Source organism: Manacus candei, unplaced genomic scaffold, assembly GCF_025592945.1.
Source record: "Manacus candei isolate 608988 ecotype Guabito, Panama unplaced genomic scaffold, ASM2559294v1 h1tg000013l, whole genome shotgun sequence".
NCBI classification, from domain to species: Eukaryota; Metazoa; Chordata; class Aves; order Passeriformes; family Pipridae; genus Manacus; species Manacus candei.
Genome location: NW_026138061.1, coordinates 2,000,067 through 2,012,858, shown reverse-complemented (window position 1 = coordinate 2,012,858; position 12,792 = coordinate 2,000,067). Strand labels below are relative to the sequence as shown.

Sequence of the window (12,792 nt, the reverse complement as noted above, 5' to 3'; positions counted from 1 at the left end):
TCCTCCTTAAAGAGGGACAGATCCTAAATTGTCCACAAGCCTAAATTTTTGAAAAGGCTAGAGCATTTATGCTTCAGAATTATCTGGCACACATAGCTTTACTATCTGATGTGAGTTGAGACAGGCTTTTTTTCTGAGTCCAGACATCTCTCCCTGCCAGTACAGGAGAGTAGTTATGGCTCCCCTCTTACTCCGCCTAAGAGACCTAAGAGAAAGCTTCCTCCTAAGAGGAGACAGGAAAGACCAGTTGCAACTCCAAAGAAAAGAAGAAAAGTACATAGAGTGGATCAATATTCTACGGAAACTCGTCGGAAGAAAGTAAGTTCCAAAAATTTATGATGGAGGTGCCACTTTTTAGGCACTGCGTTGTCTTTATTTTTTTCAACATGGGAGTTCATTCCATGCTTCAGGTTGGGATTTTGCAGCCAAAACTTTTCTAAATGTACTGAAGGACCCAAAGGAAAGCAGCCAAACCAGACCAAGCCTTCTGGGAGCTATGTTTTTCTTATTTCAGACTGTTTGCATTAGGGAGAGTTGTCTTTATAATCCCTTAATATTTTTAAATCCAGCCATCAGCTGGAGGCAATGTCAGATAAATCCCCAGGAAGACAATTCCACTGTTGCTAACCCTTCTGAACTATTACAAGTTCTGCGATAGGCTGTAGACTCCTTAACTCCCACCTCATAGGAGCATAGTGATTATTCAAGATTTTATGTCTAATCATGATGGTTGTGGAAAATGTGACTCGTAAAATCTAAAAGGAAAAGAACATTTGTTTTAAAAATGTACATTTTAAAGACATTTTGTGACTTTGGAGGGTAAGGGATTCTTGATTACATGATTTCTGAATGCTGTATTTGCAATAGAGATGGTGCACTACTCTGTTTTCACAAGGAAAACATCAAATAGAAATTGCTTTATTAAGAAATGCAAGTGGATGAAAAGGGTATTCCTTAGTGTACGATCTTTCTTCACCTGGCACTAACTAACACACTAGGAGGGGTTATAGACTACTTCAGTATTATTTTCATTTCAGAAATTTAACTAAATAATTAAAAAACTCTTAAATAAACAACCTACATATTTCTCCTTTAAGCTTGAAACAAAAACCTTGACACTCCACAGTATTCTACAAGAAGCTTTAAGCGTTCTTCTCAGTATCTTTTTTTGTGGCAATGTTTTCACAATGCTACCAACTCTTTATTGTAGCATCATCTTAGAGATCCATACATCTTGAAAGCTAAAATATTTCTGTACAGTCTTCCAAAGCCTTGATATTAACATATCAACTGAAGAAGGATCCAAGAGTTCTATTTGTTTGCCAGTAACTTTTTGAAAGCTACATCTGCAAAAGAATGTGAGCTGTAAGAGGAGATCAAGTTGTTGAAGAGAGTAGCTAAAAAAAATTACCTTCACTTGAAATCTCTGTAATTATTGTTGCTCTGGTTTTTTTATCATTATTATTTCTAAAAGAAGCCTCAAGCCTGCTGACAAAAGTAAACATTAATGGAAAATCCATCTGGTACCGATCTCTTCACTCTTGTGACAGGACTCGAGGAAATGGCATGGGGCTGAGTCAGGGGAGGTTTAGGTTGGATGTTAGGGAAAGGGTCTTCACCCAGAGAGTGGTTGAGCACAGGAAGAGACTCCCCAGGGAAGTGGTCACTGCACCAAGCCTGACAGAGTTCAGGGAGCATTTGGACAATGCTTTTGGGCACATAGTGGGATTCTTGGGGTGTCCTGTGCAGGGCCAGGAGGTGGACTCAGTGATCCTGATAGGTGCCTTCCAGCTCAGTATATTTGATGATTCTATGGATTTCCAGCTTTCTTGAATAAGCTTTGAATTCTGAGTAAACGTTTTATTTTCTTACATGATTGACATTGTATAAATAGTTTCATAAAAATGGAATTCCCATTTGTTGAAGAAGTTTTTTTATTTGAGAGTGGAAGAATGTTGAAATAGACAATTTTCTTTTTTTCTGAACTTGAATGTTCCAAAGTTTTTACTAAAGTGACTACTTAGGCCTTCCTCAATTAAAATATTTCAAAATGTCACCCTTTGACTGAACTGCTTCCATATGTTGCAGAAACTGTTCCTTCTGTTCCCCACTGTGACTCCTTCTCTCATAAGTCACTTCTCTGTGTATTTATAGTGCCACATTGGAGTTGATATTTCCTATCTCATCTTATAACCTATCAGACTCGTCTAAAATGTATCTCTTAATGACTCAGGCAGAGGGAGAATTTCTGAACCATATCTTTCTGGGTCACACTAACATGGTGTTTATTTTGGAAAATTCTGCCAAAATCTATGTTTTTTCTCATCCACAATTTGTTATAATTCTTTTTGTCACTGGGAGGACTTTTTATTGTGGATACTTGGATCAGCCAAATCAAACAGACAAATGAGGAAGAAGTTGCCATATTGTGACAACAAATGTTTTCTTCTCAAAATCAAAACAAAATCTGAGTCTTCTGCCTAAAAATCTGACTTTTCCCTCCTCTGTGCCATCTGGTAAAAAATATTTGATTTTCTTAAAGCTGAAAACACAGTCCCGTATCCTGCTGTTTTCTGGGTTTTTTCTTAATGAAAAAGAAACTTAAATGAAGAAATCACAGTATTGTATCTGTGTCCTCTGGGGCCTGCTGCTGATTTGGCCAGAACTGTCATTTGAGCTGTTGGAAACTCTTGGCTTTGAAGCTGAAGAACGTTCCCTCTGAGCCCCATGTGCTGCTCAAGTGACGTGCATGTTGTCGTCTAAGTATCAGATGTCCTTTGAAGTGAATTTCATTAAGTGACTTGGCATGTGAATCCCAAGTCCAAAGTTTCATTTCATGTTTGTGCTTTGACTAAACCATTCACATAAAATAGCCTTTTAAAAATACTGTTCTTTATTTATAAGAAGCGAACTGAACCCCAAAGTCATGTGTGCTTTCCTACTCTCTATACGTGGTTTTACCAACTGTACACATGTTCACTGGACGCCCAGGATCAGCCATAAAGATCTTTTGCTGTCTTGTGTCATCACCTCAACAGGGCTTTCTCATGATGAAATCGTGCTGCAGATATACAAAAGGAAATGGTATGATAGTTGTGGGTGTAACAGCTCAGCCAAGGCTTTCCCTCTTGACCTGGATGGTTACTCCTACCAGAGTTTTACCAAAGGACCACCATTGTAGTAGTAGGAACATGGCAATGACAGAATTAACTCTTTTTTTCTTTCTGCATATTTATACAGATGATGGTGAATCCTCTGAGAGAGATTGACAAGACAGTAGGACAACTAATGGATGGTCTGAAACAGCTGAAACTACATCGATGTGTGAATGTCATATTTGTTGGAGATCATGGTAAGTTTTAAACTATAATATTTATCAGTTAATAAATGCTTAAGCAATGTAACTGTAGATATAATAAGTGAAATGAAAGTTTTGTTTAAAATATTTTTGTGCTGGGTTTTTTTCTGGTAGTTTAACACACCCAAATGAGGCAGTTGGTGTGGACTGGCCACTCAGCTCACCTGTTAATTGTCATTGGAGGACTTTTATAACAGTGATCTGGGTATTTACATCTTCACTTAAAGCTTTTTAAATCTTGGCATTTCTGATATCACTTCCAAGCACAGCTCTTCTTGCATGTTTTGGAAGGCTATAATGTGCCTAGAGTAATCTTTCTGTCAGTTTTTATGGAAGGAAAATATTTAAAAGCCCTGTTCTCCTGTACATGAGGAGAGAAGTAGGACTTTAGATTAAGGAATTTCCATGGCAATTAGGGGGTCAAATTATCCAACCAGGAGAAAGACTGGAATATCTTTAGGAGACCGTGTTCAACTTGGATGGAAAAGTTATCAAAATAATGGAGAAAGGAAGTAAAAAGATATTTCATGGTCAGATGGAGAGCCACCTAAAAGAGGAGATATTATTTGGTAGGTCTCATTCTTTCAGACATCAGAAGAAACTTTACAATATAAGAAGTAGTAAGTATAAACAAAGGCAAAAAGAAAAAGAATTTTATTATAGAAAAACACAACCATATTTGAGAGAAACCTGATTTTATACAACTTTTTTAGCGATGCCACCAAAGGTCCTGTTCTGTTCATGAGAATCTCACAAGAACCACTAATATCAGCAATAAAATGGCATATGCCTCCTTTCTGGCTGTGGGGAGAGAAGGGTAAGGGGTGGGAAGGATTTCCAGAGGTGGCAGTTTTGTGCTGAGAACCTTCTGTGTCTGGCAATACATTCCTCCCCGCCACAAATGGCGGCAGGAAAAAATTGTTTATCTGCAGCTGCCTTAGAACAGACCACCAACAGACAATACCTTTTGTGTATTTCTCTTAAAATCGTTTGTTTAAAAAGAAATAATCCCCAAACTAGTACACTAAACTAGAAACAGACTTTGATTTTTCCATGAGCTTAATTTGGAGTTGTGTTAGTGCACACATGGTATATGTGGTTCTGTTTCTACGACTCTGAGACTGGTATTTCTCTTTTTTAAGCAAGTGCTAAGATCACTCCCAGTTTGACTCCTACCAGTGTATTATGTTGGAATTAGATGGCTGTAAAGAACAAGATTAGTCATCCAAAATAATATATAGGGTGTTTGGGGTCTTTTTTTTTTTTTTTTTTGCTGTTCTGGAAAATATGGTTTTTTTCAGGCTGGATAAATTTTGCATTTTCCTTCTGCAGGAATGGAAGACACTACTTGTGAAAGAACTGAATTTTTAAGCAACTATCTGACTAATGTGGATGACATCATTTTGCTGCCTGGATCTTTAGGGCGAATTCGCCCTAGGCCTAGCAATAACGTAAAGTGTAAGTTAATTTAATAATTTCTCTTATATCCTGAAAACTAGACTTCATTCCTTCCTTGGATTGATATTATCCAAAGGGTGTAAATTTGTAGTGTGTTGGCAGGAATTTTAGAGGGAATCCCACTGCTCACCAGCTGCTTCCTCCCTTCCCAGTCTGTAGTTCACAGACACCACAGTGGTACAGCTACCAAGTGGATGGCTGAAATGTTCTGGGTTAAACCCCACTCTTTTATATCAAGGAGGAGTGGGAACTCCAAGCCAGCTTCACGTGCCAGCTTATGTGTCCCTGTGAGTTTATTCATGCACTTTTCCCCTCTGTCAACAGAAAATGGACTTAGAAGATCTGAGCACTGCACAGATTGGATATAAAAAAAAGCATCTCATACATTTTGAGCTAATAGAAAAAAAAGTGAATTGTTAATTTTGAATTCAGTAGTTTTATCAAACTTTTGGCATAGATGAGAAGCAGTGTGGGTTGCTGAACAGCAACAGACTGGAGATGTTGAGGGATATAAGGAAGATTTAGAGTATGCATTCAGGGCCAATGTTGACAGTAAAACTTGTGTTCTAGAAACATGCTTTTAGAAATTCACCCTGACTTAGTCTTTGAGATTAATTGATCTTTGATTAGTTCACTCAAGGCTCAGGCAGGAATCCTCTGGTTAAGCTAACTCATTACAGACCCAGCTTCCCTCTGCTGCTCCTGAGGAATGCCACCTCCAGGGCAACAGTACTAGGACAGGGCTTGTGCCAGCACCATGGCTCTGTGGCTCAATGTACCAGGGCAAAACTGGCTTTGCCAGCAGTTTAAGCTACCGTGCAAACTCATAAACTAACCATAAGTACCTGTCTTTTGCAGCATAGCTACAAGAGTGGCAACTTTTGATAGAGGGGAAGATCAGATAGTTGGGACAGCCACCTGTCCCTTCAAAACACTTCAGATATGCTTTGGTTGAGGACAAATTTCACAGAAAAGTTGATCTTTGAAGATTAAATACCTTTAGAATAGTAGCAGAAATCATAAGAATGTGGTAAAACTTTCTTAGATAGTGATTTCTGTATGCATTTATTTTACTGTAAACTTATTTACCTGAGTATTTATGCTCGAGGAATACATGATGAATGTGGAAAGACCTGTTGAAAATAGTGCACATGTTGTTCAAACTTACCATAAAGACTGAATTCCTACACTTCATAGTCTACTGAAAACAAATTACAGTTCTGATAAGTCTTATAAAAATCTTTCAATCTTGAATTCCTAAACTGCTGAGAAAAATAAGTTATCCTTGGAGGGTGAATGACAATATCTTTCAGAAAGATCAGCTTGTCTCACTGACCTCTGAGTCACACCACTGGTTTTCCCGCAATAGCATTTTCCTCTTTTGGCCTCTGTCCACAGCTTCCTAGTCTGAATATTCGCAATTGCTTATAAATCAGCTGTTTGAACATAGAACAAAGAAGCATGTTTCTTAGCTTTAGAACTGGGGTTTATCCCCTTAAATGGCAAACTGCCGACTTTTTTATTCCTCCTACATTTTCCTGATCCATAATACTGTCTCAGTACTGCAAACACACCTTTGCAATGAAAAAACCTGTAGCTTGTGTTTTGAGGTTCAGTAGAACCCATTCCAAGCTTGGTAAGATCATGCCTTAAGCAATTACAACATTAGTAGTTAAACAAGAGTTTTGCACTTCCTAAGATTTTCTTTTAGTCTTTTTTTTTTTTTTTCTCTAAGGACCGAAAAATACTTTCTCCCACTCCCCAGAAGAAAACAGTATGTACTGTTGCCAGTTTTGGGCTTTCTGTGTCTTTCATGTCCCTTTAATTAGTCCAAAGACTTATCCAGAATATTTTACTTTGACTTTTCACTTACTTAGCAGTAACCTATGAAATTGGTCAAATGTTAAAAGTGACCAAAAAATGCAACATATTTATCTTACTGCTTCTAACAGAGTGCATTGCTGCATTCAAATGTGCTTTGAAAATTTTTCAAGGAAAGTAATTGTGTTTGAGGATAATTTTTTATTTTAAAGAATAACAGAAGTCTTGAAAGTATGTGTTTTCAGAAAATAAAATAAGTATTAAGCTAAGGTCCAGTCTTAAAGCAGTGAGAACACTACTAAGCAACTACATATCACTGAGCCATCACATGGCATGTGCAGGGCAGCCAGGGATCAGACCCACCCAGCATGTGTTTAGGAAAGGCAGGTCCTGCTTGACCAACCAGATCTCCTGCTATGACAAGGTGACCTGCTTAGTGGATGAGGGAAAGGCTGTGGATGTTTTCTAACTGGACTTTAGTAAACCTTTGATACTGCCTCCCACATCATTCTCTTGAGAAACTGGAAGCCCATGGCTTGGACAGATGCACCTTCAGTGGGTTAAAAACTGGCTAGATGGCTGGGCCCAGAGTGTTCCCCAGGGCTCAGTATTTGGGCCAGTTCTGTTTAATACCTTTATTGATGATCTGGATGAGGGGGATCAAGGGAACTCTCAATCAGTTTGCAGACAACATCAGTCTGGGTGGGAGTGTTGATCTGCCAGAGGATAGGAGGGCCCTACAGAGAGATCGGGACAGGCTGGGTCAATGGGCTGAGACCAACGGTGTGAGGTTCAACAAGGACAAGTGCCAGGTCCTGCAGTCTGGTCACAACAACCTGAGGCAGTGCTATAGGCTTGGGGAACAGTAGCTGGAAAGTGGTCCAGTGGGAAAGGACCTGTGGGTGTTGGTCAACAGCAGCTGAACGTGAACCAAGTGCCCAGGTGGCCAAGCAGTCCAATGGCATTCTGGCCTGTATCAGAAACAGTGTGACCAACAGGACCTGGGCAGTGATTGTGCCCCTGTACTCGGCACCGGTGAGGCTGCACCTCAAATCCTGTGTTCAGGTTTGGACTCCTCACTACAAGAAAGACATTGAGGAGTTGGAGCACGTCCAGAGAAGGGCAACGAAGCTCATGAAGGGTCTGGAGCAAAAGCCTTAAGAGGAGTAGCTGAGGGAGCTGGGGGTGTTCAGCCTGGACAAGAGGAGATCAGGAGAAATCATATCACTCTCTATAACTATCTGAAAGGAGGTTGTAGCCAGGGGAGATCGGTCTCTTCTCCCAGGTAACAAGTGACAGGACAAGAGGAAATAGCCTCAAGTTGCACCAGGGAAGGTTTAGATTGTATATTAGGAAAACTTTCTTTACAGAAAGGGTTGTCAAGCATTGGAACTGGCTGCCCAGAGATGTGGTGGAGTCACCATCCCTGGAGGTATTTAAAAGACATGTAGATGTTGCACTTAAGAACACAGGTTAGTGGTGGACTTGGCAGTGCAGAGTTAATGGTTGGACTTGATCTTAAAGGTCTTTTCCAACCTAAACAATTCGATGATATATACAGAATAGTTTTAGTAAAGATCAGTGAACTATTAGGAAGTATGCTTATGTAAATCTTGTGTTTTCTTCTATGAGTTTTTAATCTTTTATATTTTTTTCCTTTGCTTAACAGATGACCCTAAAGTGATTGTTGCCAATCTTACAGTAAGTACTTAGGACTGGGAGGTATCTGTCTGTATTGCCCTGTTCACATCTTGATTTGTGGCATTATTCAGCTTTCTCTGTTCATTCTTTAGGCAGGAAAACAAATGATTATCATGAATAAGAATGTTAAATGGTTCCCTTCATGAGTACACATTAATGTTTGTCATACATTCCACTGTTTGCTGCTATAATAGCTTCTTTAGCCTTTTTGGGCAGCACAGACACAGAATCTCCTGGAGCATCTTTACTCCCTGAATTGGGTCTGTTTACTTATTGCTTCAGAAATGGAAAGTAACCTTTTAGAGTAAATATTTTACTAGCACTTTGAAGATGCTGAAAAAGTGCATTTGATAGTCTTCAACTTCACTAGCTTTTAATTAAAGTGTTTAAAATAAAAATAAAAATAAAACAAACCCAAATTTTGTAACCAGATGGCTTTAAATATATCTCATGCAGATAAGGTATATTTTTGAGCATTCAGATTTCCTCTGAAACTTAAGCTTTGATCCAGTTAGAATAAAATTCTTCATCTGTGAGCTTCATCTGTGATGTTTTGGATGATGCTTCCAATAAGAGTGTCACAGGAATGAAGATTTTCAAATATATCTTTGAATGACTCCCAGGTCCTTGGATGTAAGTAAATCCTGCACAGAAATGACTGGCCTACATACTCTAGATGTACACTTTGTTTTCAAGACACCACCAGTGATGACCTTAACAACTTGATTTCTGTAGCTGAAGGTTTTATGTATGCCTTAAGCTACTGATGGTGTGTCATTTGTAACCATTTATATTTCAGTGTAGAAAACCAGACCAGCACTTCAAGCCTTACTTGAAACAGCACTTGCCCAAACGCTTGCACTACGCTTACAACCGAAGAATTGAGGATGTTCATTTACTGGTGGATCGCAAATGGCATGTGGCAAGGTAAACCCTTGCTTTTGCTTCCTTCCTGATTTTCAGTCTTTTTCTCTGAGGAAAAGGGATTGCCCTGTCTCTTGGCATCCTGCTCCTGTACCTGTACCCTCCGCGGAAGAGGAGTTTCTAACTCCTGGTGAGGTTCAATAAATTTGAGGCAGGAAGATGTGGTTCAGAACACAAAATAATTTAAAGTTTCAGAAAATCAGTCACTGGATAGAGGGTAAAAACCCATACTGATTTCCTTTAGCAACTTTGTGGTTTTTTGACTGAAGAGTTCAACTGGGGAGCGGGGAATGTGGGAGGAAGAGGCAGGCTTATGTGGTGAGGGGATGTTAAGGAACAAGAGTCTGAGTGGATGCAATAGGTGAATGGAAAGAAAATTGAGATATTGACAGAATAGATGAATGCCTGAGAACATGTGGAAGGCTATGACAGGTTGGCCATCAAAGTGCTGTGCTGGCAATGTATTGTGTTTCAAATCCACGAAAGCCAGGATGCTTTAGCTCAGAGAAAACCCTGATTTGGGTTGCTCTTCCCTGTATGAATTTTCACTTATAAAATATGGGCAATTTTTAACACTTTTAACATGAATTTTAAATATTCATTTTAATTTTTAATATTGTAATAATTTATAATTTTTAAGCTAAAAATTGAGTGAGGAAAACCAAGTTGGCGCATATCTAGAGTGAAGAGGAGAGGAGTAGCCTTTGTCTGTGAACTGTGCACAGCTTTCTGTTTTAATATTCTTTTGACACATGTTGTGTATTACAGTATGAAAATGGTTGAGTCTTTATGCATGAAGCTGACTCAGTGGTTCATGGAGGATGACACAGCTTTTGGCTCATGCTAGTCTGTTACGAGCTTTAAATTATGGTAGGGTTTTTTGCCCATATAGGTGCCAGGCAAACATGTAGTGTGTTGTAAGTGCCTTTTGACATCTGTGCTTATCTTTCCACGAATTATGCAAGGATCACTCTGCTGAAATAGTGAATGAGAAACCTCAGTTACTTTCTAGTGTAGCTCCACTGACTGGCTGGCTGCCCTGTGCAGTTGCTGTGGCAGGGGTTCATGTACATTTCAAGGAATCACACTCTGAATTTTAGGCCTATAAAAGTTTCAGGTTTAAGAATTTTGCTGGAACTGATGGGATTGGCCAGGGTCATTTACATTCAGCAGTTTCCTATTAATTGCATTAGACTTTCTTTGGTTTATTTATTACTTTTCAGAAATCTCATCCACCAATAATTCATTTGTTAATGTAACTGTAATTCATTATGTGTTCACAGTCAGGAAAATGGTAGTCACAGATCTGATTGCTGTAACTCTAGTAATTTGCAAGGCCAAAATCAAACTTTGGTTGAGCATTATTTTATTGCAGATAAAGAAATTAATTTGTAGGATTAGCTGGTCCACTGCATGTATTGCCTGCACATGTCCCTATAAAACTATAAAAAAGTACTCTGAAACAAGCTGGTAAGTATAATTCCTATGGCACAATACTAATTTTTCCACTTATTTTTTTAAAAAACCCACCTTAGTAATAAGCTGATAATTAGCATTCCTATAGTACAGCACTTACTATCTCAGCTATTTGTCTTCATGAAAATCTTTCTCTTGTCCTTTCAGCTTTGTTTCTGCTCCCCATTTTTGTTTATTGAAGGCAAATAGGAGAAAGCATTTTATAGCATTATATGACATTTGCAGCACTGTAACATCACAAATGTGCTTTAGAGAAGCCTCTGTTGGACTTTTGAGGACTGGAATAGTATGGTCCGACACCTCCAGTCTGCAGGAGGTTTTGTGACATGAGAAAGTCAGAGAAAATAATAGACACTAAGGTTTTTATCAATGATAAGAGCTGTCTCTTAGTTTTACACCCTCTTAGAGTGGGAGTAGAGGGACAAACCCTGGACATGCTGGATAAGCCTGCAGTCCCCACTACTGCTATTCAAGACAACTAAACAATGCACTGCCCTGTAGCATTATGCTTCCTGCCTCCAAAGTGTATTGTCAGGTCAGCCACCTTTTGAGGAAATTTTCTAATGCTTTTTCAATTTAGGAAAGCTGTGGACGTTTACAAGAAACCAACAGGAAAATGTTTCTTCCATGGAGACCATGGCTATGACAACAAGATAAACAGCATGCAGGTATGAGCAACCCAGCAACCTTTGTGGGAGGGTCTTTGAAGGCAGAAGAAATTGAAGTTCTCTGCAATGAAAATACTCAGTGAAAAACCCCTACATTTTAATGCTCTTCTTCTCTCTTTTTTTTTTTTTTTTTAAGACTGTCTTTATAGGTTATGGCCCCACCTTCAAGTACAAGACTAAAGTACCTCCTTTTGAAAACATCGAACTTTACAACGTCATGTGTGGTAAGCTGCCTGCCTGAGAACTTGCAAAAACAGCAAGCTGTTTTGGCCAGCAGGGCTTCATTTAGGCACCTGTGAACTCATGCCCTGAGTCCTTCCTAGTGTTCTTTTCCTAGTTCCCCTTTCCCAAGTACTTACCAGGTGGGCTGAAGGCACTTCTCAGGGGCCTCAGTTTGCTCTACTTTAGCAGCTGGCCAGAGGATTTTGATGTGTGCAGCTTGACAGAGATCAAATGGACACCACTAAAATGTGTGGTGTCCACATCTCAGCAGTCTAGGAAGGAGGTTTCTGTTCAGAGACTGCTTCTGCACCTGCATGTGTCATGCAGTAGCTCAGGTTCATCACTTAGTTTTCTATGACATCTTCTGTACGATTCTGTTTCCTGAATTTGTACTGAAGCCATGAAGAAGAATCTGATGATGTATGCAGATATTCATTAGGATCTTTAATACTGATTTTTCAGCACAATTAAACTTTCAAAGTGTAATTCACAATAAAACTTTCAAGGTGTTTCAAAGGTGTAATTTTTCCCCCCAAACTACCTAAGAGGTAGTTATCCCTTATTTATAAATCACTATGTTGCAGATGTTTGGTGTAAGGTCAGCATATTGACTGCAGGGTTTGCACTGTAAGCTGAAGGAGTAGTTACAATAAAACTGTTTTCCAGTGTCTTGATGCAAATTAACCTTCTTGTCATAAAGGCAACAATACTATTCTTGTGGCATCTGAAATTTTAAGATTTGGACAAAAGATCAGTATTTTTATTGCAGTAAAAGTTTTCATTAACGTGCTGTGGGTGTAAACAGTATTACTAATAAATGTCTCGGCTCGGTAGAGTTGTTGCGAATACATATTTGAAATCTAACCATCATTCATATTTCTTTGGTGATTTCATAGATCTGCTTGGATTAAAGCCTGCTCCCAATAATGGCACTCATGGAAGTTTAAATCACCTTCTGAGAGCTAATGTTTATAAACCAACTGTGCCAGATGAAGTTGCTAAACCACTGTATCCTGTAGCCCTACCTTCTGCATCAGATTTTGATATAGGGTGTACATGTGATGACAAGGTAAGTGTTTAGGATCTGTGGAAACTTCCACTATTAGCATTAATTTCTAATAAATTTGTAGCCATTTTATTTGTTTTGAGAGGGTTTGATCTGTA

The 12,792-nt window shown here is 38.9% G+C and overlaps 1 protein-coding gene across 7 annotated transcripts in view; it reads left to right on the top strand.

Annotated features, from left to right (window-relative positions):
- Window positions 1-12,792, top strand: part of ENPP2 (ectonucleotide pyrophosphatase/phosphodiesterase 2) — a 72,340-nt gene that overhangs the window by 46,622 nt on the left and 12,926 nt on the right. For 6 of the 7 annotated variants that reach the window (XM_051778480.1, XM_051778474.1, XM_051778475.1 and 3 more), the window contains exons 12-18: window positions 3,241-3,352; window positions 4,691-4,816; window positions 8,307-8,338; window positions 9,138-9,265; window positions 11,319-11,406; window positions 11,543-11,630; window positions 12,525-12,697. In XM_051778480.1, the coding sequence (XP_051634440.1) occupies window positions 3,241-3,352; window positions 4,691-4,816; window positions 8,307-8,338; window positions 9,138-9,265; window positions 11,319-11,406; window positions 11,543-11,630; window positions 12,525-12,697 (747 nt within the window). Of the gene's footprint in view, window positions 1-165; window positions 319-3,240; window positions 3,353-4,690; window positions 4,817-8,306; window positions 8,339-9,137; window positions 9,266-11,318; window positions 11,407-11,542; window positions 11,631-12,524; window positions 12,698-12,792 lie in introns of all 7 variants that reach the window. The other variant, XM_051778481.1, reaches the window with a different exon arrangement.